The 27,931-nt window shown below is 43.6% G+C and overlaps 1 protein-coding gene across 1 annotated transcript in view; it reads left to right on the forward strand.

Annotated features, from left to right (window-relative positions):
• The window catches only part of plcd3b (phospholipase C, delta 3b), a 95,950-nt gene that overhangs the window by 61,117 nt on the left and 6,902 nt on the right, over positions 1–27,931 (forward strand). Inside the window, exons 4-13 of the mRNA XM_084169462.1 lie at positions 98–227; positions 5,646–5,871; positions 6,363–6,564; positions 6,813–6,957; positions 8,872–9,024; positions 24,856–24,996; positions 25,165–25,318; positions 26,441–26,557; positions 27,089–27,267; positions 27,527–27,662. Of these exons, the coding sequence (XP_084025588.1) occupies positions 98–227; positions 5,646–5,871; positions 6,363–6,564; positions 6,813–6,957; positions 8,872–9,024; positions 24,856–24,996; positions 25,165–25,318; positions 26,441–26,557; positions 27,089–27,267; positions 27,527–27,662 (1,583 nt within the window). The remainder of the gene's footprint in view (positions 1–97; positions 228–5,645; positions 5,872–6,362; positions 6,565–6,812; positions 6,958–8,871; positions 9,025–24,855; positions 24,997–25,164; positions 25,319–26,440; positions 26,558–27,088; positions 27,268–27,526; positions 27,663–27,931) is intronic.

Genomic DNA, 27,931 nt, shown 5'->3' on the forward strand with positions numbered 1-27,931 from the left:
TAAAGCGTTTGACATATTGGGCTGAACTCCATTCACCAGCAATGTGCAGTTCTATAGTTTAATGTGTCCACTGTTGTCCTTGACTGCGTGTGGTCACCTGGATCCATGGCTATATGAAACGGGCCGACCTGAACCATGACGAGAAGTTGAGCTACGAGGAGGTCCAGGGGCTGCTCACCATGATCAACATTGACCTGAATGAAGAGTATGCACGCAACCTCTTCAAGGTGATCAGACCATAGACAGTGTTTCCCCTAGATTCATTTCCAGCCCTATAGCAACATCAAAGCTCACTGGCACCAAAATTGCCAAAGAAGCCAAACTCTTTTAGAAAGGGAGGGAGTTAAAGCTATGTGGGGAGCCCGCCTCGCCTATGGTAGGGGAAATATTGGATATAGATTAGCATCACACTGCATTGTCCTTACGTCTCAAATATTTGTTTCTGTCCTGTCCATCCGATAAATAGCTCATTTAAAATGATACTGTATGTCTGCAAACTGATACATCATACTCAGAGAGCAAAAGTTTGAAAATGTAAATCTATGGCTGGACTCAGTGACAAACATTTCAGTGACATTTCAGCTGTAGCTGATTGACTGATTGAATTCATTGGACAATTTTTAAAATACATACATAAGGGCGCTCCAGCTGGTGACACCTCCACATACAAGTTTAAAAAATCATCAACGATAATACAATAAAGCTTAAACGCTTATTTCCATTGTGGTCCTTTTGAGGAGGGCAGGGGGAAGGAGGAATGCAACAAGGTTATGCTGCAATTGTAATGGCAACGGACAATGACAAACAAAATTGTTGTTTGTTTCATAACATGAGATAATTAGTACAATTCCCTTTCCTAATAAACAACTATGGACAGGTACATCTCCCTTGTCTCACATACCCTTAATATATAAAACAATCAATCCCTAATATGTAGAAGACAATCACAATATGATACACACTAGGCACCAAAAGGCAGACCATATGCTATCCCGGGCATTTCATTCTCAGCCACGTACTATAATCTTACGACTCACTTTTGAGACATGCTACTATTTAGCCATTTTTTCAGTGAGAACATCAAACTACCTATGGAGGTTATAAGTTTCAAATTCTTCAGAAGACTATTCCAAAGAATGGCAGCTGAGTATAAAGAAGTGTATTTCCCCATACCACTTTTAAATCTAAAAGAAACAACGTCAGTTTCACTCCTTCTAGTGGAATAGTTATGGTTATCCCGTTAAAGTAGTTACATAGGTACCTGGGGACCATACTGTTGACAATCTTGTGTACAAGACACAATTTGATCTGATAGACTCTCTCCTCCACTTTGAGCCATCTAAGGCTTTCAAAGTGGGAATGGTCAAGATGCGTAAGTGCTGGAAGTTTAAGAATAATCCTGACTCATTTGTTCTGAGATGTCTGCAATTTATTTTGTATTATCTTGGGGGCACTAATGTACCAGGAAGAGCACGCATAGACAAAGTGGCACTGAACAAGAGCCCCTGCCAATGCCCTCATTGCATTCTTATCCAGGTATTTGGAGGTTCTTGCCAGAAACCTAATTTTATGGTTCACTTTGGAGATAAGGTTTTGTGCCATTCTCTCCCCTGTCAGATGGTTATCTAGCACACATCCAAGATAATTAACAGAGTATTTTGCTGTGACTACAATGTCACCTACTACCACCTTAAAATCAGGGGATTTCATCAGTTTCACTTTGGACCCGAACAAGATGGACTCTGTTTTTCCAAGGTGAAATGACAGCTAATGGTCATATAGCCATTTACTGACATTCAGAAGTTCAGCACTGAGGGCTTTCTCAACGACATTTTTGTGCAGAATAATCTGCATAGAGGAAAAGGTCACATGTACAGGCAGATTTCAGATCATTTCTATACAATAGAAAGAAAAGTGGACCCAGCACACTCCCTTGGGGTACCCCGCAGTTCAAGATTTTAGGTTTAGACAGGGTCCCGTCCACAGCCACCATCTGTTTTCTTCCTTGCAGATAAGAGCTAACCCGTTGTACTGCTAAGTTGTTAAAGCCCATGCCTCTTAGTTTGATTAACAGAATCTCATGATCCACTGTATCAAACGCCTTTTGGAGATCTAACATAACCATAACACAAAATGTCCCTCCGTCTACGTCCTTCCTTATGTGGTCAGTTAGATATAGTAGGCAAGTGTCGGTGGAATGGGATTTCTTCAAGCCAGATTGGAGCTCATATAATAGGTTATGTAAGGAAATATAACTGTCAATCTGCTCGAACATAATCTTTTCCATGACCTTCGATAAAACACACAGGATTGAGACAGGCCGATAGTTTCCATGATCCAACAGATAAGGAGAGCTTGACTCCAGAAAAGGTGTTTTCTACGAGAGGACTACACATCCTTCATCTCAACGTTAGCAGTCTTCTTCCCAAAATTGAGGAAATGTGCCTACTATCCAGTAACTGTTAGGTGGGAGTGCTTTGCTTTACCGAAACATGGTTAGATGGTTAGATAAAAAACGCTGAGATTGAAGTTGAAAATTATGTAGTAATTAGAAGAGACTGCAATCACAAAGGTGGGGGAGTTTGTATTTATGCAAGATCAGATATTGGGTTCAACTATAGATCAGATTTGGCCCTGTGTAGCTCAGTTGGTAGGGCATGGCGCTTACAATGCCAGGGTTGTGGGTTTGATTCCCACGGGGGGGCAGTATGAAAATGTATGCACTCACTAACTGTAAGTCGCTCTAGATAAGAGCGTCTGCTAAATGACTAAAATGTAAATATCTAACTTATTCCCTTTTTGATACAAAGGAATGACCCTTGCAAGTTTTAGTTCACTGGGAAAACACCCTAGTTCAATAGACATATTCACAATGTGAGTTACACAGGGGGTGATAATTACCACAGCATCCCTTAGAAATCTGGCAGGAATGTTGTCAAGGCCAGTTGCTTTGGAATGGTCAAGTTCTCTCAACTTCTTTAGTACAGTTGACTCAGACACCTTTTCAAATGAAAAAGCATCTACTTGAATCCCCTGCTGTGAGTAAAACTGTTGGACATGACTCTCCCCATAGCAACCTGATTGACAAGGTAACTTGCTAACTAATGTATTAGCAATGGTTGTAAAATACCATTTCGACTGTCAGCAACCATGGTCTTGTCTGATGTAACCTTTCCTCCAATGTCCAAGCTAAGATTTCGAGTTTTGGTCTTTAATCTGTTACTGTAACCTAACAGCTTCAGACACTTCCATAATTTACTTGGATTGTTCCAATTATCAACTATTTTGTCATTAAAATAATTTTTCTTGGCCTTCTGTATCATCCTGTTGACCTCATTTCTTAATTTCTTATAGTCTAGAAATATATAATCTGCCCTGGATTTCCTGAACTCCAGAAAGCGTTCATTTCTACGCTTAATTCCCTTTAAAATGTTATTGTTTTTCCACCTCATTGCATTTCAATACAGCAGACCAAGCCAATTTGCTCAAACAATTAACAAAAATATTTGCACTATAATTCTTCATAGACCTACTTTTTATTGAGTTATGACAATTCAAAACTGTTTTCTGAACCTTCCTACTACAGAAAATTATGGAATGATCACTGAGCCCATAGTGCACAACCCCACTGTTTGATATCCTTGATCTATCCGACACCAACACAAGGTCAATGATGGTTTGGGTAGAAGGACAGACCCTGGTGGGCTCATTAATCAGCTGTAATAAAGCAAACAGATTACAAAAATTCTTAAGAGCTTTAAAAGTAGCATGGCCCTTTTTGAGCATATCTGTATTAAAATCACCAGTAACAATAACCTCTGATTTACCTAAATCTATACAGTTGGAGCAAGTCTCCTCCAACAATTCATAAAACTTGTACTGGTCTGGTGGTCTGTAACAGGTTCTGACTATAATGGGTTTTCATTTTGGTAATAAAATGTCCAACCACACAGCTTCAATCTCATCATGGCTTAACATTTTTTAATTTTAGTCATTTAGCAGACGCTCTTATCCAGAGCAACTTATAGTTAGTGAGTGCATACATTTTCATACTTTTTTCATACTGGCCCCCGTGGGAATCGAACCCACAACCCTGGCATTGCAAGCACCATGCTCTACCAACTGAGCTACATGGGGCCAAATCTGAGCTATAGTTGAACCCAATATCTGATCTTGCATAAATACAAACTCCCCCGCCTTTGCGATTGCGGTCTCTTCTAATTACTACATCATTTTCAACTTCAATCTCAGCGTTTTTTATCTAACCATGTTTCAGGAAAGCAAAGCACTCCCACCTAACAGTTACTGGATAGTAGGCAAACTTCCTCAATCTTGGGAAGAAGACTTCTAACGTTGAGATGAAGGATGTGTAGTCCTCTCGTAGAAAACACCTTTTCTGGAGTCAAGCTCTCCTTATCTGTTGGAACTGTCAGACGAAATTGTTCACTTGAGATGAGTGTTGACTCCATGCAGCCAAATCGCAGCAGTGAAGCTCCATCCAGGGTTCGCACTGGCATCTGACCAGGGGGTTTGCCTTTCCGGGCCCCTGCCCTTGCCCCTGCCCCTATCAACGGGCCGCTCCACGTCCATTCGGCACAACAGACTGTCTCGACCGGGGCCTCCCTCGGCATCCTCTCCTGGTCTCCCCGCCGCGCTCGGACAGCAGATGGAAGCAGGAGGATTTGATTGGTTGTCATGATCAAGGTCTAAAAGTTCTCTATTTATTATGCATACCTGAAAGAGAGGGTTGTTGCTCCTTCCCTTCCGACCATCTCTATTATAGCATGGGGCTGCTCCAATGGATTTATCGCTAGAAAACGGGCTGGGGCACTGATGAACATCTCCAGACAGTAACAGGCATAGAGTAATTATGAGGTTTTCACCATCTATTTTGCGTTTACCCCCGACCTTAATAGCCCTTTTGGAGGGACTGTGCCAGCTGGAATATACAAACATGTTAAATAGGGTGTATTCCCCGTGGCCAAAATGCTTAGTGCCAATCTGGTCTTCGAGCCTGATCTTCTGATTAAAACTGCATACTTTGTCAAAAGGATATCGACTTGATGTACAAAAAGGGCCAGTATCTATAAACGGTAATATAAAACCATAAATTAAAAACGCTGCCAACACGCCTAACTTTCCAACTGCCATCTTGAAAAAAGACCTTGCCTGAGACCTGAACATTACATTTTAGTAGACGCTCTTATCCAGAGCGACTTACAGTTAGTGAGTGCATACATTATTAAAAAAAAAAATCATACTGGCCCCCCGTGGGAATCAAACCTACAACCCTGGCGTTGCAAACGCCATGCTCTAACAACTGAGCTACATCCCTGCCGGCCACTCGGGAGGCACAGTTAGAAGCTTCCTCTTGAGAGGACAGAGAAGTTGCTAACCAGTCAATGTTCAGGTCACCCATTATTACACACATTATCAAGCGTTGCACACATATTATCCACCCCATGACTTGTTTGATATTGATGATTCAATTCATGCTGATCCAATTGACTGTAATTAAAATGACGTTGAAATTAATGACTGTGACCAGGGGACTATTGTATTAGCTTGCCTTGAAACAAGAACTTTGACAATATTCATCCATTGACTTGATCCCTTTGGAAACATACCCGCCCTCCTCCCATCAGAAGTGTGACCGGTCGTGTGACGGTCGTCTGGACCACGGGGAAATCGAGGTGTTCTGTAGGGAGCTGCTGCGGCGGCCGGAGCTGGACGCCGTGTTTAGCCGCTACTCGGCTAACGGCTGTGTGCTCTCCACCGTGGACCTGAAGGACTTCCTGAAAGACCAGGGAGAGGACTCCTCGCTGATCCACGCTCAGAGTCTGATCCTCACCTACGAGCTCAATGAGTGGGGTACGCTTACGTGCTAATGGTTGTGCTAAGCGACACTCAGTGCTAACTAACTGCTACTTAGTTAGCATTGAGTGTAGCTAATGTGTTAATTTAGCTATGCTAAGTGCTACACTACTCTAAGTGCTAAGCTATGCTAGTGCTACACTATGCTAAGTGCTACACTACGCTAAGTGCTAAGCTACACTAGTGCTACACTACGCTAAGTGCTAAGCTACGCTACATGCTAAGGTACACTAAGTGCTAAGCTACCTGTATGGCCAAAAGTTAATAGGAAGTTAGGGTCTTTTTAGATTGGAATATAGCCCTTTTCTCACTGCCTCCATACTATTGCTACCACCCTCTTTAAAACTTCAGCTCATCTTATTGGCCCCAAAAAGTATCCAAATTAAATAATTTTTTTACCTACATTAACACAAGCAAATCAATGTATATTTTGGTACGTAGTTTTTTCTATCGCTCCCATACCAACCATGTGCCTATGCCCTGCACAGCCCAGAAGAACGGGTACATGACGCCCAATGGTTTCACCATGTACATGCTGTCCAAGGAGAACAACGTGTTTGACCCGGACCACGCCAGGGTGTACCAGGACATGACCAGATCCCTGGCACACTACTTCATCTCCTCCTCACACAACACCTACCTCACCAGTGACCAGGTTACTGGCTACAGCAGCACGGAGGCTTATATCAGGTAAACACACACATATGAAAATGTATGCGTGCATGCATGCACACGCAGAGGCATGCATGCACATATGCATTCACAGGCATAGGCGTACGCACACACACACACACACACACCATCACCTTTTATTGAGCACTACAAAATACACACTATACATGTGTTTTAAGTCTGTGTGTTTATACTGTATGTGTTTGTGTTAACATCACATGTATGTTAACGTGTGTGTGCGTTAACGTGTGTTTCCTCTGTCCCAGGGCTCTGAACCAAGGCTGTCGCTGTGTGGAGTTAGACTGTTGGGATGGGGACAAAGGGGAGCCGGTCATCTACCACGGTCACACACTCACCTCTAAAGTGCCCTTCACAGAAGTCATCGAGACCATCGCCGAGTACGCCTTCAAAGTGAGCTCCAATACTCCATTAGCAGTCCAGGACCCCCTAAATTAGACTAGTTTGCAAGATTACTAGCTACTGGTATTTGTTTAGGTATAGACAGAAACAAGTATTACATTAGTCTCTGGGTGTGCCTTTTTTTTTTTTTTTAAGTATTTGATCCCCTGCTGATTTTGTACGTTTGCCCACTGACAAAGACATGATCAGTCTATAATGTTAATAGTAGGTTTATTTGAACAGTGAGAGACAGAATAATAACAACAACACAAATCCAGAAAAACGCATGTCAAAAATTAAAAAATAATGAGGGAAATATGCAAAACATGACTTAGTACTTGGTGGCAAAACCCTTGTTGGCAATCACAGAGGTCAGACGTTTGTTGTAGTTGGCCACCAGGTTTGCACACATCTCAGGAGGGATTTTGTCTCACTCCTCTTTGCAGATCTTCTCTAAGTCATTAAGGTTTCGAGGCTGACGTTTGGCAACTCGAACCTTCAGCTCCCTTCTATGGGAATAAGGTCTGGAGACTGGCTAGGCCACTCCAGGACCTTAATGTGCTTCTTATTGAGCCACTCCTTTGTTGCCTTGGCCGTGTGTTTTGGGTCATTGTCATGCTGGAATACCCATCCACGACCCATTTTCAATGCCCTGGCTGAGGGAAGGAGGTTCTCACCCAAGATTTGACGGTACATGGCCCCGTCCATCGTCCCTTTGATGCGGTGAAGTTGTCCTGTCCCCTTAGCAGAAAAACACCCCCAAAGCATAATGTTTCCACCTCCATGTTTGACGGTGGGGATGGTGTTCTTGGGGTCATAGGCAGCATTCCTCCTCCTCCAAACATGGTGAGTTGAGTTGATGCCAAAGAGCTCGATTTTGGTCTCATCTGACCACAACACTTTCACCCAGTTGTCCTCTGAATCATTCAGATGTTCATTGGCAAACTTCAGACGGCCCTGTATATGTGCTTTCTTGAGCAGGGGGACCTTGCGGGCGCTGCAGGATTTCAGTCCTTCACGGCGTAGTGTGTTACCAATTGTTTTTTTGGTGACTATGGTCCCAGCTGCCTTGAGATCATTGACAAGATCCTCCCGTGTAGTTCTGGGCTGATTCCTCACCGTTCTCATGATCATTGCAACTCCACAAGGTGAGATCTTGCATGGAGCCCCAGGCAGAGGGAGATTGACAGTTCTTTTGTGTTTCTTCCATTTGCGAATAATCGCACCAACTGTTGTCACCTTCTCACCAAGCTGCTTGGCGATGGTCTTGTAGCCCATTCCAGACTTGTGTAGGTCTACAATCTTGTCCCTGACATCCTTGGAGAGCTCTTTGGTCTTGTCCATGGTGAAAAGTTTGGAATCTTATTGATTGATTGCTTCTGTGGACAGGTGTCTTTTATACAGGTAACAAACTGAGATTAGGAGCACTCCCTTTAAGAGTGTGCTCCTAATCTCAGCTCGTTACCTGTATAAAAGACACCTGGGAGCCAGAAATCTTTCTGATTGAGAGGGGGTCAAATACTTATTTCCCTCATTAAAATGCAAATCAATTTATAACATTTTTGACATGCGTTTTTCTGGATTATTTTGTTGTTATTCTGTCTCTCACTGTTCAAATAAACCTACCATTAAAATTATAGACTGATCATTTCCTTGTCAGTGGGCAAACATACAAAATCAGCAGGGGATCAAATACTTTTTTTCCCTCACTGTAGAGGGTTAGGCTAGACAGATAGGAGAGTGGCCCAGACAGAATTCGAACCATCGCCAGGGGTGATAAGTGGTTGAGAGTCGGCAGCACTACCACTAGACCAGACTCCGGCACCAAAATATCTGTCCTGAATTAAGATGTAATAATTTTCCAACCTCTTTCTCTCCCCTCCACTTTCTTCTCTCCCGCTGCCGTCTCGTCTTCCAATCTTCCAGGCGTCTCCGTACCCTCTAATCCTGTCCCTTGAGAATCACTGCAGTGTGGAGCAGCAGGCGGTCATGGCCCGACACTTGCGCTCCATCCTGGGGGACAAGCTGCTCACCAAGCCCCTCAATGAACAGCAGCTTCAGAGCCTGCCCTCACCAGAGGTGGGACTACTACTGGACTACTACTATACATTCCTATACTACACTACGCTACACTACTACTATACTATAATACAGTGGTTCTCAAACTTTTTGACACGCAACCCCCAAAAAGGATTGGTTCAAAGCTCGAGATCCGGTGATGCATTTTCTAAACGCAAGATACAGAAATAAACTGTGTTTTCTTCCTCACAAATATCGTAATAAATTTTCCAGAATATCTCTTCTTCTCTCTCTCTCTCTCTCTCTCTCTCTCTCTCTCTCTTAGTCTCTGTCTCTCCTCCTCTCAGCCAAGAACAGACACACACACTCCTCTCTGCTCCTTAGGGAGAGTGCTTTGAATGGAATTTCATTATTTATTCTTAAAATAGCTGCTGACTCATTGGCTCTTAGTCACTAGTGAGGATTTCAACTTGTAGTACATTTCTCTCCCTGTTTTCGAGTGTTAGCAACTGTTGTCCACAATTTAAAAGCTAGCATTTGTAAACAATGGCCTATTGAATAATAACAATATTGAACTCTGCTAATGGCCCATCTGCCATTCCTTTCTTACAACATCAGGAGTGTGTGTTTGTGTGTGTGTGTCAGGGTTTCCGTTAGGAAAATGTGGCGCAGGACATTTGACCGGCAACATTTTAAATTACCGGACATTTGAGAAATGTACCGGACCAATATGCGTTGGGTGCGTAATCTGATTAGGGCGTCCACCCACGGTGCTCAGAATGACAGAAATCACATTTTGCTACATAATACCGGCTCGATTCGGTATTATGTAGCAAAAATGTTTTTTTTTTTACATTGGGTAAAAGTAGAGACTCAGAGCTAGAAAATGGTATATCATACATACACTACAGTTGAGGGTCAATGGGAAAGTAATTCTACTTTGAATGTTGATAAACTTGTAACCCCACTTTTGAGAAAATGGTCCTTGAATGTTTTGGTACACCTACTGGAGAGCTCTTCTTTGTCTACACCCATGCAGCATCATTCACACCCTCTTAAGCCTTAGCCCCACCCATTTCTTTAAGGATTCACATGTGAGGCCATGTGCTAAACAGAGTGAGTACGGTAGTGTACTAAACAAAGATTTCAAGACTAAAGGCTGGTTTATACTACGTCTATCGCCATGTCTGTATACAGTTGTCGCAGTGACATCATGTATTGTCGTCCAACATCAAACTTGTCATTTGTAGTATAAACACAAAAACGACAGGCTGCATGACATCAGCAGCCTGGTGGTCCAAAATAGCATAACTGGTGTATTTTAACACCAATAAACCATCTGTTTAGAAATGAATTTAGTGTATGTCAAACTAGCAAACCAGGCAACTAAAAGCAATTTTCTAAACAATATTTTGTTTAGTTTCTAGCTTGTTAGCTAGCGAGCTAACGTTAAGTTAGCTGGCTAGCCAGTTCAAATAATGACCATACCATATAGCTGACAACATCTTAACTTGAGCTAATTTGTATTCATTATTACAGGAAAATAAACTCACAACAAGATCATTATTTACAAGTTAATGGCGAGCTAATTACCGAAAATAGCTTACGGTTGTGAGTGTGACAAAATAAAAGCAGGGCATTCTACCGGAGAATTTTAGAACTTGAACACTGTCTCGTTGGCCTAACGTTATATCCTAATTTGACTTTGGTGCAGGTCATGTTTTTCTTCACATTACCGTCTCTGGTAAACACACACTATATCAAATAAAATCAAAGTTTATTTGTCACTTGCACAGGATACAGAAGGTGTAAACGGTACGGTGAAATGGTTACTTGCATAGTTGAGTCTTTTGTTTAGACATGTAGCAAGCTAGCTAGCTAGCTAAACAATTAACCATAATCCCAACTCATAACGTTACTACCCTGCATGAATCTACAGGTAGCTAAAGCTAACCAACTAGGTTCAATGTTAGGTAGCTAGCTAACATTAGGCTATAACTAGCAATGCAAATGTCTCTGAGATATGAATAATATTACTACACAGATCATACACGTAACGTTAGCTAGCGAGCCAGCCAGCTAACGTTAGCTAGCTAGCTAACAGTATGCTTTAATTTGCAATGAAAACGACTTTCTGACAAAATTAGAAACGTATAGTATCGGAAAATGTAGCTAGCTAGACTCTTACCCGTATACATGGAAAAACACTCCTCCCTCTCACAGATGCCATGGTAGCCCTTAGTTTGAAGATGTAATTTTCTATTTTACCTTTATTTAACTAGGCGTGTCAGTTAAGAACAAATTCTTATTTACAATGACGGCCTACACCAGCCAAACCCGGACGACGCTGGGCCAATTGTGCGCCGCCCTATGGGACTCGCAATCACGGCCGGTTGTGATACAGCCTGGAATCGAACCAGGGGGTCTGTAATGACGCCTCAAGCACTGAGATGCAGTGCCTTAGACCACTGCGCCACTCGGGAGCCCTTCGTGATAACTTTAAAAAAATCCACATTAGAAAGGATTACCTACACATACTGAGCAGCTCATGTTCTAGACAGTCGCGTGCTACATGGCAGACCAATCAGAACTCATCTCTCGGCATGTCCAGCCCATTCATTATCTCAGCCAATCATGGCTAGCGGGAAGGTTCCTGTCTTTTTCTGTGGCTAAACCAACTAGGATCGTAATTTAACAATCGTATTTGTATTTACAGATGGCATACAAGTTTGTTATTAAGGCACATGGAAGTTCACATGTTGCAGAAGACATTAATGCCATAAAAAAAAAAAAAAGCCTCTCCTGTGAAGTAGTGACGCGCGACATATGCCTAGTTTCCTAAAACGAGTCATATTTAGAATATGTTAATTCATATTAAAATAATTTGCAAGTCGAGGATGCAACGATGTGCGGTCCTTCATAGCGAATTCTGATGTGCACTTTGAACATGTTAGAATAACTGTCCACATTTACTTTTTTTCAGACAACAAGATGAGTAACGAACAGTAAAATCACTAGTTTATGTCAATCTACTATAGTAGAAAGGTTTAGGCTACCTATTCTATTGGTTAGCTTGTCGAGAAAGAAATCCTATTCCATACAGTTGTGGGTCAAATTCATACAACCAGTAGGCCTAGGCTACATAAAAAAAATAACTTTAACAAGCAATGAGTCTGATGCAACAGATCAGAACATTTAGCTTAAAATGTTGATAAGCTATTATTTCTTCACATTATAAGTGCAATGCGCAAAAGACAGTAGGCTACACGCGAATGTTCGTTCCATAATGCAATTAGCGGGGAAAAACATTGTCAAAAGTCCACTGCACATGCGAGCGGTTTCATGTGACAGAGATAAAAATATCTGTTAGAAATTCTGAAAGAGAAGAGATCTAATAGGCTACTTTGAAGCAAGGTAAGACATGCCTCATAATATGTATTAAAACATTCAGGTTAAAACAAATTAAGTATATGTTTTCCAAATGCATACTGCCTCCAGCTCATTACAAAGTGGTGTGTGACGCACTGATGAAGCCTGCCTTCCGTTGCCGTTTGATGCCACGTTCAAAACAACTGGGAACTCAGAATTCTCAGACTTCCGACTTCAGTGCGTTCAAGACAACTGGGGGAAAAAATTGCTCCAACTGAGAAAAATCGTTTTGAACGGTCATCCAACTCGGAATTCCAACTCGGGACCCGGGCCACTTTCTAGAGCTAACTAAACTGAAGATCACTGACTTCAATACTTGACCTCGTATTTTTCAGAGTTCCCAGTTGTCTTGAAAGCACCACAAGATGCTGCAGCAGCAGCTCTTGCCCTGTCTGACAGATTTTCCACTCAAAGGCTCTGTATGCTGTACGCGTGTGATAAATAAGATAAAGAATAAACTGTACACGCGCCAATTTAATTACACAAAATTATGGAAATTGACCTATAGACGATAAGCATGACCAGTCAAATGTATTTCCATCTAATGGTATTTCCATCAACGAATAGGCAAAAAAGCATTATTTCCCAATGGAATTTTTTCTTCTTCTCCCGGACAGTTGGCAGGGGCCAATTTTGTTTTTCGGCTTTTCAATTTTTTTAAAGGACAAAAGCCGGCTATTACCGGCTAACACAAACCCTGTTGTGTGTGGGTGTGTGCAGTGGTGGAAAAAGTACTCAATTGTCATACTTGAGTAAAAGTAAAGATACCTTAATAGAAAATTACTCAAGGAAAAGTGAAAGTCACCAAGTAAAATACTACTTGAGTAAAAGTCTAAAAGTATCCGTTTTAAATGTACTTAAGTACAGTGGTGGAAAAAGTACTCAATCATCATACTTGAGTAAAAGTTAAAAGTAAATGTTATACATCAAATTCCTTGTCAGTAGCTGAGTGTAGATACGGTGAGGAAATCAAGCGCAGGAAACACGGGCGTTCGTCAACAGACTTTAGTTAACAAAATGCAGCACCAAACAGAACCCAACCGGGAGGCAAAATACAAATTACGCACAACACACACAGTGCGTAAAATGAAGATAGCGCACACAGTGCGGACTCTCGGAAAACAACAAACACGAGAGTAATACAAAAAGAGCAACAGCTTGACAATAAACAATACCACATAACACCTGCCCCCACACACGAAAACTAAATAGGCAACCAAATCAAACACTAACAAGGGACAGGTGTACAAACAGACAAAACCAAACAAACATGAAACATCGAACGGTGGCAGCTAGTACTCCGGGGACGACGACCGCCGAAGCCTGCCCGAACAAGGAGGAGGAGCAGCCTCGGCCGAAACCGTGACATTCCTTATGTTAAGCAGTGGTGGAAAAAGTACCCAAAAGCCATACTTGAGTAAAAGTAAAGATACCTTACTGGAAAATGACTCAAGTAAAAGTGAAAGTCACCCATTAGAATACTACTTGAGTAAAAGTCTTAAAGTACCTGATATTAAATAGCCGTAAGGTAAATGTACTTAAGTATCAAAAGTAAAAGTATGAAACGTAAGAACCGTAAATCCAAAAAGCAAAACAGCCAGACCTTTTATTTGATTTGAGCTTTTCTGAAAAGTAACAGTCTTGCGGATACAAGAAGAGCTTAGTTTTAAAAAAGAATGTGGATTCTCAAGTAGGCAACACTTCAAAATACATCTCTTACAGACAAAATAGAATTATGCCTTATTAATGAAGGAATATAGCCAGTAAACGTAAGCACTTACAATCACAGTCACTTTGCTTTAGAAAAAACATCCTATAATAGAACACTATACAGTGAGGGAAAAAAGTATTTGATCCCCTGCTGATTTTGTACGTTTGCCCACTGACAAAGAAATGATCAGTCTATAATTTTAATGGTAGGTTTATTTGAACAGTGAGAGACAGAATAACAACAAAAAAATCCAGAAAAACGCATGTCAAACATTTTATAAATTGATTTGCATTTTAATGAGGGAAATAAGTATTTGATCCCTCTGCAAAACATGACTTAGTACTTGGTGGCAAAACCCCCTGTTGGCAATCACAGAGGTCAGACGTTTCTTGTAGTTGGCCACCAGGTTTGCGCACATCTCAGGAGGGATTTTGTTCCACTCCTCTTTGCAGATCTCCAAGTCATTAAGGTTTCGAGGCTGACGTTTGGCAACTCGAACCTTCAGCTCCCTCCACAGATTTTCTATGGGATTAAGGTCTGGAGACTGGCTAGGCCACTCCAGGACCTTAATGTGCTTCTTCTTGAGCCACTCCTTTGTTGCCTTGGTTGTGTGTTTTGAGTCATTGTCATGCTGGAATACCCATCCACGACCCATTTTCAATGCCCTGGCTGAGGGAAGGAGGTTCTCACCCAATATTTGACGGTACATGGCCCCGTCCATCGTCCCTTTGATGTGGTGAAGTTGTCCTGTCCCCTTAGCAGAAAAACACCCCCAAAGCATAATGCATGATGTTGCTTTCAGGGCATCGACTGTAGATACTAAGTTGAGTAGGTGGCAAGTACAGCGCTGGTGCTTCGGCAGCTGGTACTCAAAACCATAATCTTAATTCAGGATCGTTGCCACATCAACAAACTCCACTTCTTCACTCTCCTCTTGTTCCTCTTCACCATCTTCCTGTATTGGCTGAGCTGCTTCACCACCCACTACTTCCACTGCCTTGTTGTTTTCATCTTCTCCAAAAGCATGGAAAGCTTTCAAGAAGTTAGAGCCGTTCTCACAATCTTACCCCGGATTTCAAACTCAGAATGGATGTCATTCAGGGTGCCTGCCAACACATCAAAGATGTGTGATCCTCTCAACCATTTACAGGGCAGGGCTGCAGAGCATCTGCTGAGATTGTCAGGGTCTATCCAGTGGGCTGTAACACCAAAGAAGCTCTGTGTTCTTGCAGACCAGCAGTCGGTGGGGGTGGCGATGTGGTTAACTTCTCTCATGGCCTGAGTCACCTTCTTCTTCATTTCCGTGGAGGCTTCATCAATCCTGGAGCGCAGTGTGGGCCTTGATAAGATCTTTGAGTTAGGCTGCAGATCCTGGACAAACTCTCTGAACGGATCTTGTTCAAAACAGCGAATGGTTGGAGCCCTTGGACAACATACTTCACCACAGCTTTGTCGATGGATTTCTGAGACACTGTCTTCAGTAATGTGCTCTGCTTGATGGTGGAGGGAGTCTTAGGGGCATGTTTTCTCTTCAGTGTGTTTGCCGTCAGTTCTCCATACTTCTTAAAATGGTGTACATGCTTTCTCTGAAATAAGAAGAAAATGAAAAGAGAAAGACAGTTACTTAGCTACATAACTACCATCATCAAATACTTAAGGTATAGGATCCTAATTTTTAAGCTATAAACAACATTAGCTAAGTGAGCGTTTGTAACCACCATTTAATATTATAATAAGAAAAAACTATGTTAATTGGAGCTTGAAGGTTACGTCAATAACATAAGTCTACAGTAATTAGCTAGGTAAGAACAACTTTTATCAACTAACACAAGGAATAAAATGGCTAGCTAACACCCGAAAGCTAACATTATTTAGCTAACTAGCTTGACCAGGTGTTTAGAGAAAAGGTATTTGGCTAGACTAACGTTAGCTGACTAAAATGTGCCCAGATTCGGAAACTACTAGTTAGCTCATGTCAGTTTAGTTAGATTGCGTTAGCTAACAAAACTTCAGAATCTGGGCACATTTTAGCCAGCTAAAGTAGGTAGCTACTAGCTACCATCAACTAACACTACTTGTTGTATTAGCAAATGTGGGCTAGCTATGTTAGCTAATGTTAGCTAGAATGCTAATTAGCATGCTAACGTTATTCTAACTAGCAAGCTAACATTAGGCTTTCCTCAATGTGTTTTTTTAGGTTCAAAGGTGAGTTCTTGAACGCTAGTATTTCCTGAACTTTTGGTAAACATAACATACATTTCATCCGGTAGGATGAATCCTTCATTCCGAGAAAATAAAATATTTATTTTAGATACAGCCAAGGGTGTTCGTCCTCATCAGGAGATGGTGGTAAAGCGATGTCGGACATAATTGTGCGAATAGTCCAGGTAGCCATGGTAAGCTGTTCAGGAGTCTTATGGCTTGGGGGTAGAAGCTGTTGAGAAGTCTTTTGGACCTAGACTTGGCACTCCGGTACCGCTTGCCGTGCGGTAGCAGAGAGAACAGTCTATGACTAGGGTGGCTGGAGTCTTTGACAATTTTGAGGGCCTTCCTCTGACACCGCCTGGTATAGAGGTCCTGGATGGCAGGTATCTTGGCCCCAGTGACGTACTGGGCCGTACGCACTACCCTCTGTAGTGCCTTGCGGTCGGAGGCCTAGCAGTTGCCATACCAGGTGGTGATGCAACCAGTCAGGATGCTCTCGATGGGGCAGCTGTATAATTTTTTGAGGAGCTGAGGACCCATGCCAAATCTTTTCAGTCTCCTGAGGGGGAGTAGGCTTTGTCGTGCCCTCTTCACGACTGTCTTGATGTGTTTGGACCATGATAGTTCGTTGGTGATGTGGACACCAAGGAACTTGAAGCTCTCAACCTGTTCCACTACAGCCCCGTCGATGAGAATGGGGGCGTGCTCAGTCCTCTTTTTTTTCCTTGTAGTCCACAATCATCTCCTTTGTCTTGGTCACGTTGAGGGAGAGGTTGTTATCCTGGCACCACACGGCCAGGTCTCTGACCTCCTCCCTATAGGCTGTCTCATCGTTGTCGGTGATCAGGCCTACCACTGTTGTGTCGTCGGCAAACTTAATGATGGTGTTGGAGTCGTGCCTGGCCATGCAGTCATGGGTGAACAGGGAGTACAGGAGGGGACTGAGCACGCACCCCTGAGGGGCCCCCGTGTTGAGGATCAGCGTGGCAGATGTGTTGTTACCTACCCTTACCACCTGGGGGTGGCCCGTCAGGAAGTCCAGGATCCAGTTGCAGAGGGAGGTGTTTAGTCCCAGGATCCTTAGCTTAGTGATGAGCTTTGAGGGCACTATGGTGTTGAACGCTGAGCTGTAGTCAATGAATAGCATTCTCACGTAGGTGTTCCTCTTGTCCAGGTGGGAAAGGGCAGTGTGGAGTGCAATAGTGATTGCATAATCTGTGGATCTGTTGGGGCGGTATGCAAATTGGAGTGTGTCTAGGATTTCTGGGATAATGGTGTTGATGTGAGCCATGACCAGCCTTTCAAAGCACTTCATGGCTACAGACGTCAGTGCTACGGGTCGGTAGTCATTTAGGCAGGTTATCTTAGTGTCCTTGGGCACGGGGACTATGGTGGTCTGCTTGAAACATGTTGGTATTACAGACTCAGTCAGGGACATGTTGAAAATGTCAGTGAAGACACTTGCCAGTTGGTCAGCACATGCTCGGAGTACACGTCCTGGTAATCTGTCTGGCCCTGCGGCCTTGTGAATGTTGACCTGCTTAAAAGTCTTACTCACATCGGCTACGGAGAGCGTGATCACATAGTCATCCGGAACAGCTGGTGCTCTCATGCATGCTTCAGTGTTGCTTGCCTCGAAGCGAGCATAGAAGTGGTTTAGCTCGTCTGGAAGTCTTGTGTCACTGGGCAGCTCGCGGCTGTGCTTCCCTTTGTAGTCTGTAATAGTTTTCAAGCCCTGCCACATCCGACGAGCGTCAGAGCCGGTGTAGTACGATTCAATCTTATCAATCCTATATTGACTGTGTGTGTGTGTGTGTGCAAGCGAGGCTGCAAATTCTACCAACAAAATATAATCTAGCATCCTGCAAACCATGACCCATTTTGTATTCTACATGAGTCAAATGTAATGGAGTCTGTTGCCCATGTTGTGAATGGTTGCTGTTCATATAAGGATATACTGTATACTTTGCTAGACATGACCGCCTTCTCGACCTGATAGCCAGCAAAGTGAGACAGGTAGTCTCACCAACAGCACACATCCATAAACATTCTTGTGTAAGAGGAAGCTGGTTTGATGTTGATGATGATGTGTTTTCCTGTGTTCCAAATAGGCCAGATGTTGTTGTTGTTGTGGGGGGAGGCCAGGGGGATGTGCCCATTTTGGAAGTGGACTGCTCATTTGAAGGCTACATGGAGCAGGCCTTTGCCGACAAGCTTCTTAAATACCAGCCCCACGTGGCACGCTTGGACAGCCTTGGGTGTAGGTGCAAGCTGTTGGTGCTGATATTTGGCAGTCTCGGCCACGTACACAGGTTTGCAGTGTGTGACCTCCAGATTGCGGATCTGCCAAAAACTAGGGCAAAGCAGTTGGCTAGGTACTGCTCTGTTCCAGCTGTCGTGGGCAACCTAGCTGATTGGAGAATGAGGTGCTTTCTGTACCCTTGAGTTCCATACATACAGGGACTTTGAAATGTTTGGATCCTTTTTTAATGTACATTTGAATGTTGGATTCAATAACATATTTAAAATATGTGTGTGTAAGTGGGTGTAGGTGTGTGCCTGCTTATGGGTGGGTTTGTGTGTGTGTGTGTACGTGTACCTGCCTACACGTACACTACCAGTCAAAAGTTTGGACACACCTACTCATTCAAGGGTTTTTCTTTAATTGTACTATTTTTTACATTGTAGAATAATAGTGAAGACATCAAAACTATGAAATATCACATATGGAATCATGTAGTAACCAAAATAATGTTAAACAAATCAAAATATATTTATATTTGAGATTCTTCAAATAGCCACCCTTTCTTTGCCTTGATGACAGCTTTGCACACTCTTGGCATTCTCTCAACCAGCTTCATGAGGTAGTCACCTGGAATGCATTTCAATTAACAGGCGTGCCTTCTTAAAAGTTAATTTGTGGAATTGCTTTCCTTAATGCGTTTGAGACAATCAGTTGTGTTGTGACAAGGTAGGGAGGGTTTACAGAAGAAAGATGGCGTAGCAGTGCGGTGGTGTATTCTGTTGTGTCCTCGTGTAAATAGCCAGTTTTTTTTTTTCGTATATATTTCTCTATCGCACTTTCCATCCTTTAACTAAATATACTTTCCTGCAACCCGCCTCACCCAATGTGGAATGGATTTTATTATTTCTTTATTTTTATCAAGAACCTACGGCTGAAACTAGCCAGCTAGCCATCTAACTAGCTACTTGCTATTAGCCACCGTTAGCGGTCTTCACCACTGTCCGTGGCCTGCACTACCTACCAGCCAGCTCTAGCCTGGACAATTATCGGCCAGTCTGCACAGCGTTCTATCGACCCAGAGCATTTAGGATTTTCTGCCGGAATCACTGAATCACTAGACCTTAACACCGGATCATCGCAACTAGCTAGCTGCAACCGAATGGCTGTTGTTGGCTAATCACTACTGTCCCGGCACACCAGTTAGCCTTGAGCTAGCCTCGAGCCAGGCCTATCTTCCGGCTATCTACCTCTCTGTCAACCGGACGGGACCTCCTAGTGTCGACACGGAGCCCCGCCGATCCATCACGACTGGTCTGCCGACGTAATCGTCTGATGTGGTTTCAACAAGCTTCCCGTTGCGACGACCACGAAGATCCATCTGCTAGCCCCGGCCCGCTAGCACACGGAATCAACAGCCGTGTACTCCTGAGTGGCGCAGTGGTCTAAGGCACTGCATTGCAGTGCAAACTGTGGCACTAGAGATCCTGGTTCGAATCCAGGCTCTGTCGCAGCCGGCCGCGACCGGGAGACTCATGGGCGGCGCACAATTGGCCCAGCGTCGTCCAGGGTAGGGGAGGGAATGGCCGGCAGGGATGTAGCTCAGTTGATAGAGCATGGCGTTTGCAACGCCAGGGTTGTGGGTTCGATTCCCACGGGGGGCCAGTATAATTAATTTTTTTTATTCACTAACTGTAAGTCGCTCTGGATAAGAGCGTCTGCTAAATGACTAAAATGTAAATGTGCCTCCTCCTCGCCTGTGCTGTAGCAGCCTACGAACTGCTCCCGGACTTACCTATTGCTGTTCTCTGGACCTTATGATCACTCAGCTACACAGCTGATGCCTGCTGGACTGTTCCTTTACACGGTACCCTATCCTGTTTATCTGTTTAGCCTCAGCCAAAACTTTCGTCGCCATTACCAGTTGTTGTCTTTGCCCTCTCAAATAACACCTGTGATTGCGTTATCCCTCTCTCCCATGTCAATATGCCTATTGCTGTTTGGGTTAGTTCTTATTGTACTATTTCACTGTAGAGCCCCCAGTCCCGCTCAACCAGCCTCAGAGAGCTCCTTTGTCCCACCCCCCATACACGCGGAGACCGGCTCAATCGGTACCTCCAGTGATGCTATCTCTTTCATCGTTACCCAATGCTTAGGTGTACCTCCACTGTACTCATATCCTTCCATATCCTTGTCTGTACATAATGCCCTGAATCTATTCTACAACGCCCGGAAATCTGCCCCTTTTATTCTCTGTACCCAACGCACTAGAAGACCAGTTCTTAAAGCCTTTAGCCGTATCCTTATTCTATTCCTCCTCTGTTCTTCTGGTGATGTAGAGGTTAACCCAGGCCCTGTAGCCCCCAGTATCACTCCTACTCCCCAGGTGCTATCATTTGTTGACTTCTGTAACCGTAAAAGCCTTGGTTTCTTGCATGTTAACATCATAACCCCAAGTTTGAGTTATTCACTGCGTTAGCACACTCTGCCAACCCTGATGTTCTAGCAGTGTCTGAATCCTGGCTTAGGAAGGCCACCAAAAATTCAGAAATGTCCATCCCGAACTACATTTTCCGTCTAGATAGAACTGCCAAAGGGGGCGGAGTTGCAATCTACTGTAGAGAGAGCCTGCAGAGCTCTATCATACTATCCAGGTCTGTGCCCAAACAGTTTGAGCTTCTACTTCTAAAAATCCACCTTTACAGAAATAAGTCTCTCACTGATGCCGCTTGCTACAGACCGCCCTCAGCCCCCAGTTGTGCCCTGGACACCATATGTGAATTGCTTGCCCCCCATCTATCCTCAGAGTTCGTACTACTTGGTGACCTAAACTGGGATATGCTTAACACCCCGGCCATCCTACAATCTAAACTAGATGCACTCAATCTCACACAAATTATCAAGGAACCTACCAGGTACAACCCTAAATCCGTAAACATGGGCAGCCTCATAGATATCATCCTGACTAATTTACCCTCTAAATACACCTCCGCTGTCTTCAACCAGGATCTCAGCGATCACTGCCCCATTGCCTGCGTCCGTAATGGGTCCGCGGTCAAACGACCACCCCTCATCACTGTCAAACGCTCCCTAAAACACTTCAGCGAGCAGGCCTTTCTAATTGACCTGGCCCGGGTATCCTGGATGGATATTTACCTCATTCCGTCAGTAGAGAATGCCTGGATGTTCTTAAAAAGTGCTTTCCTCTCCATCTTAAATAAGCATGCCCCAGTCAAAAAATTCAGAACTAAGAACAGATATAGCCCCTTGTTCACCCCAGACTTGACTGCCCTTGACCAGCACAAAAACATCCTGTGGCGTACTGCATTAGCATTGAAAAGCCCCCGCGATATGCAACTTTTCAGGAACCAATATACACAATCAGTTAGGAAAGCTGCCGCGGTCATTCCCCTCTTCAAAGGGGGTGACACTCTAGATCCAAACTGTTACAGACCTATATCCATGCTGCCCTGCCTTTCGAAAGTATTTGAAAGCCAAGTTAACAAACAGATCACCGACCATTTCGAATCCCACCGTACCTCCTCCACTATGCAATCTGGTTTCCGAGCTGGTCATGGGTGCACATCAGCCACGCTCAAGGTCCTAAACGATATAATAACTGCGATCGATAAAAGACAGTACTGTGCAGCCATCTTCATCGACCTGGCCAAGGCTTTTGACTCTGTCAATCACTGCATTCGTATTGGCAGACTAAATAGCCTTGGTTTCTCAAATGACTGCCTCGCCTGGTTCACCAACTACTTCTCAGATAGAGTTCAATGTGTCAAATTGGAGGGCCTGTTGTCTGGACTTCTGGCAGTCTCTATGGGGGTTCCACAGGGTTCAATTCTCGGGCAGACTCTATTCTCTGTGTATATCAATGATGTCGCTCTTGCTGCTGGTGACTCTCAGATCCACCTCTACGCAGACGACACCATTTTGTATACATCTGGCCCTTCATTGGACACTGTGTTAACAAACCTCCAAACGAGCTTCAATGCCATACAACACTCCTTCCGTGGCCTCCAACTGCTCTTAAACGCTAGTAAAATTAAATGCATGCTCTTCAATCGAATGCTGCTTGCACCCGCCCGCCCGACTAGAATCACGACTCTCGGCGGGTCTGACTTAGAATATGTGGACAACTACAAATACCTAGGTGTCTGGTTAGACCGTAAACTCTCCTTCCAGACTCCCATTAAGCATCTCCAATCCAAAGTTAAATCTAGAATCGGCTTCCTATTTCACAACAAAGCCTCCTTCACTCATGCTGCTAAACATGCCCTCGTAAAACTGACTATCCTACCGATCCTTGACTTCGGCGATGTCGTTTACAAAAAAGCTTCCACCACTCTACTCAGCAATTTGGATGTAGTCTATCTCAGTGCCATCCGTTTTGTCACCAAAGCCCCATATACTACCCACCATTGTGACCTGTACGCTCTCGTTGGCTGGCCCTCACTACATATTCGTCGCCAAATCCAATGGCTCCAGGTCATCTATAAATCACTTCTAGGCAAATCCCTGCCTTATCTTAGCTCATTGGTCACCATAGCAACACCCACCCGTAGTATGCATTCCAGCAGGTGTATCTCACTGGTCATCCCCAAAGCCAACACCTCCTTTGGCCGCCATTCCTTCCAGTTCTCTGTTGCAAATGACTGGAACGAACTGCAAAAATCTCTGAAGCTGGAGACACTTATCTCCCTCACTATCTTTAAGCATCAGTTGTCAGAGCAGCTTACCGATCACTGCACCTGTACACAGCCCATCTGTAATTAGCCCACCCAACTACCTCATCCCCATATTGTTATTTACATATATATTTATTTTTTCTCATTTGCACCCCAGTATCTCTATTTGCACATCATCTTCTGCACATCTATCACTCCAGTGTTAATACTAAATTGTAATTATTTTGCACTATGGCCTATTTATTGCCTTTCCTCCTTTAATTTACTACATTTGCACACACTCTATATAGATTTTCTATTGTGTTATTGACTGTACGTTTTGTTTATTCCATATGTAACTTTGTTGTTTTGTTGTTTTTATTTAACTGCTTTGCTTTATCTTGGCCAGGTCGCAGTTGTAAATGAGAACTTGTTCTCAACTGGCTTACCTGGTTAAATAAAGGTTAAATACAATTTGTTTTTTATAGACCTATTTGGTAAAAGACCAAGTCCATATTATGGCAAGAACAACTCAAATAAGCAAAGAGAAACGACAGTCCATCATTACTTTAAGACATGAAGGTCAGTCAATCTGGAACATTTCAAAATGTTTCGAGTTACCAGCCTCAGAAATTGCAGCCAAAATAAATGCTTCACAGAGTTCAAGTAACAGACACATCTCAACATCAACTGTTCAGAAGGGACTGTGTGAATCAGGCCTTCATGGTCGAATTGCTGCAAAAAAACACTACTAAAGGACACCAATAAGAAGAAGACACCTGCTTGGGCCAAGAAACACAAGCAATGGACATTAGACCGGTGGAAATTTGTCCTTTGGTCTGGAGTCCAAATTGGAGATTTTTGTTTCCAACCGCCGTGGCTTTGTGAGACGCGGTGTGGGTGAACGGATGATCTCCGCATGTGTGGTTCCCACCGTAATGCATGGAGGAGGAGGTGTTATGGTGTGGGGGTGCTTTGCTGGTGACACTGTCTGTGATTTATTCAGAGTTCAAGGCCCACTTAACCAGCATGGCTACCACAACATTTTGCAGCGATACGCCATCCCATCTGGTTTGGGCTTAGTGGGACTATCATTTGTTTTTCAACAGGACAATGACCCAACACACCTCCAGGCTGTGTAAGAGCTATTTTTTCAAGAAGGAGAGTGATGGAGTGCTGCATCAGATGACCTGGCTTCCACAATCTCCCGACATCAACCCAATTGAGATGGTTTGGGATAAGTCGGACGGTAGAGTGAAGGAAAAGCAGCAAACAAGTCCTCAGCATATGTGGGAACTCCTTCAAGACTGTTGGAAATGTATTCCAGGTGAAGCTGGTTGAGAGAATGCCAAGAGTGTGCAAAGCTGTCATTAAGGCAAAGAGTGGCTATTTGAAGAATCTCAAATATAAAATATATTTTGATTTGTTTAACACTTTTTTGGTTACTACATGATTCCATATGTGTTATTTTTGATGTCTTCACTATTATTCTACAATGTAGAAAATAGTAAAAATAAAGAAAAACCCTGGAATGAGTAGGTGTGTCCAAACTTTTGACTGGTACTGTATGTGCATTCATGGATAGCCTAAGTGTGCGTTTTATCCATCTGTTTTTACATGTGTGTATGTAGGCGCTGAAAGGGAAGATCCTGGTGAAGGGGAAGAAGGAGAGAGTGGTGGAGATGGAGAGCTCCTCCAGTTCTTCAGACCTCAGCTCCTCGGAGGAGTGTGAGTGTAGCGAAGCAGAGAGCAAAAAGAAGGAGGAGAAGAAGGTGTGTGTGTGTGCGTCTTTTGTCTGTCTTTCTTGCTGAATCAGCTGATTTGCTGATTGTGTATACTATAGGCTTTCTTGATCTCATGTAGTACTAGTAACTTTGCCTTTCCTTTCTCTCTCGCTTCCTACTCCCTCTTCCCCTCTCTGTGTGTGTGTACCTCCATAGCCGGGTGTCTCTAAGCTGAGTCCAGAGCTGTCAGACCTGGTGGTGTACACACGCAGTGTTCCCTTTAAAGGCTTTGACCAGGCCGCAAAGAAACCCCCCACTGAGATGTCCTCCTTCTCAGAGAGCGAAGCCCTCAAACACGTCAAAGAATCAGGTATGGAGAGTGTGTGTGTTTGTGGGGGAGGTCTTTGTGTGTGTATGTGTGTTTGCTTAAATGTGTATTTTTGTGTGTGTGTGTTCGTATGTGCCAATGTGTGTCCGTGTGTGTTTGTGTTTACATACAAAGCTAATTAACAGAGTAGCCTAATAGCTCCCAAAAGATAATAGTTCAATAAAAGCCCAAGAGTACAATTAGTCTACTCTACACACTTAGCCAATTACATCAACAGGCTACTCTGTTAGTTAGCATTGTATGTAAACACATACACACGGACCCACATACGCACAAACCCACGTGCACCAGCAGCATACCACCCTGCATCCCACTGTTGGCTTGCCTCTGAAGCCTAGAGGGTCAGTCTCTAGATAGGAGACCAGATGCTGCTGGAAGTGGTGTTTGAGGGCCACTAGGGGGCACTCTTCCCTCTGGTCTAAGGAGATCCCAATGCCCCAGGGCAGTGGTGGGGACATCGCCCTGCGAAGTTTGCCGTCTTTCGGATGAGACGTTAAACCGGTGTCCCAACTCTCTGTGGTCATTAAAAATCACATGGCACTTATCGTAAGAGTAGGGGTGTTAACCCTGGTGTCCTGGATAAATTCCCAACCTGGCCCCATTTCCATCATGGCCACCTAATTATTCCCATCATTCCTAATTGGCATATATCACTCCTCAACTCTCCACCTGATAGGTGATGTGTGGTCTGGCGCAAATTGGTTGCCGTGCATCACCCAAGTGGGTGCTAAACATTGGTGGTGGATGAGGTGAGCTTCCCCCTTACTATGTAAAGTGCTTTGGGTCTCTAGAAAAAGTGCTATCTAAGTCCAATCAATTATGATTATTATTATTAATATGTACACTAGGTTATTTTTTTGCATGCCCTGTTGATTCCCTATTGGGAAGATGAGACAGCTGGGCTGTGTTCATTAGGCACCAAATGGAAGAAAACAGATTGAAACAGGAAGGGTCTACCTGGATTTTCCATTTAAAATGTTTCAAAATGTTTCCTGTTGTATGCCCTAATGAACACAACCTTGTTCACCACATAGGCTTCTCTGTTTTTCCCTTTTGCCAATGTTTTAACTATCCTTGCCCTCCTTCTTTCTCCCCCTCCTGCAGGGAAGCATTTTGTCCGTCACAACAGCCATCAGTTGAGCAGGATCTATCCCTCAGGACAACGCCTGCAGTCCTCCAACTACGATCCCCAGGATATGTGGAACGGCGGTTGCCAGATTGGTCAGAACATTGTAACCACTCTCTGAAGTTGCCAGATTATGTTCACTAAAATACACTATGAAAGTAGAACGTCACAAACAGCAAAATGTAACATATCTACTTTCATATAGCGTGTTTTCAGGAAATATGGTTAGTATGGCCCATCACAGAAATGTGAAACTGTGGTTACCAGGTACACTGTTCCTCACTGGGAGGCCAGTGTTGGTTGCCAGATTTGATAGTATTTCTGAATTCCAGGTGATTGGAGATTGTATGTTGCTACACTGGTCAGTGCCTTACACTCCTTTACAGAGCAATGATCCTGCATTCTATTACACTCTAATGGACAACATAAATTCTCTATTACTTAGACAGATATATAAAGCACAATACACTGTAACTCTAAACCACAGTGATTATCCTGTAATGACCTACAGTATGTCCTGTAATGCGCTAAAACACTCTTGTGGCAGGCAGCTGACCTGGCTAATGTCTAGGCTTTAGCTCAACGCACTAAATCACTGTAGTTAACTGAAATATTTGTTTCTCCAGTGGCGCTGAACTTCCAGACGGCAGGGGAAGAGATGGACCTGAACCGGGGTCGCTTTTTACACAACGGCCTTTGTGGATACGTCCTCAAGCCCTCCTTCATGACCCGCCCAGACTGCAACTTCAACCCCGAGAACACAGGGGGAGGACCCGGACACGACCCCACCCTCCTCACCATACGGGTAAGTGGGCGCTCCCAGATGACCAGACAGCCCCCCAAATCAATCCAAGTTAACTTTGTCAATCCGCCAAGAGGCCATTGAGAAGGTAACAAGTTCAGACTGTCGCAAAAAAGAAATTAAATGTATAGAATTAAAATCAATGCCTCACTTTTCTCTAATGCTATTTTTCTCAATCCTGTTTTACCCAATTCCCATTTTTCCCAATCCTATTTTTCCCATTCCTGTTTTTCCCAATCCCATTATAACCAATCCCATGCAGGTGATCTCAGCCCAGCAGCTTCCCAAGCCAGAGTGGGATAAACCCAGCTCCATTGTGGACCCTCAGGTGTGGGTGGAGACCCATGGCGTTCCCATCGATAACAACAAGAAGATGACCCCCCGTGTGGACAACAACGGTAAATATACAGTGCATTCGGAAAGAATTCAGACCCATTGACTTTTTCTAAAATTAATTAAATAGTTTTTTTCCCTCATCAATCTAAACACAATACCCCATAATGACAAAGCAAAAACTGTTTTTTTGAAATTTTTGCAAATGTATTAAAAATAAAAAAAATGAAATTTACATAAGTATTCAGACCCTTTACCTAGTACTTTGTTGAAGCACCTTTGGCAGTGATTACAGCCTCAAGTCTTCTTGGGTATGACGCACACCTGTATTTGG

The sequence above is a fragment of the Coregonus lavaretus genome (assembly GCF_964263955.1).
Source record: "Coregonus lavaretus genome assembly, chromosome: 1".
NCBI lineage: Eukaryota > Metazoa > Chordata > Actinopteri > Salmoniformes > Salmonidae > Coregonus > Coregonus lavaretus.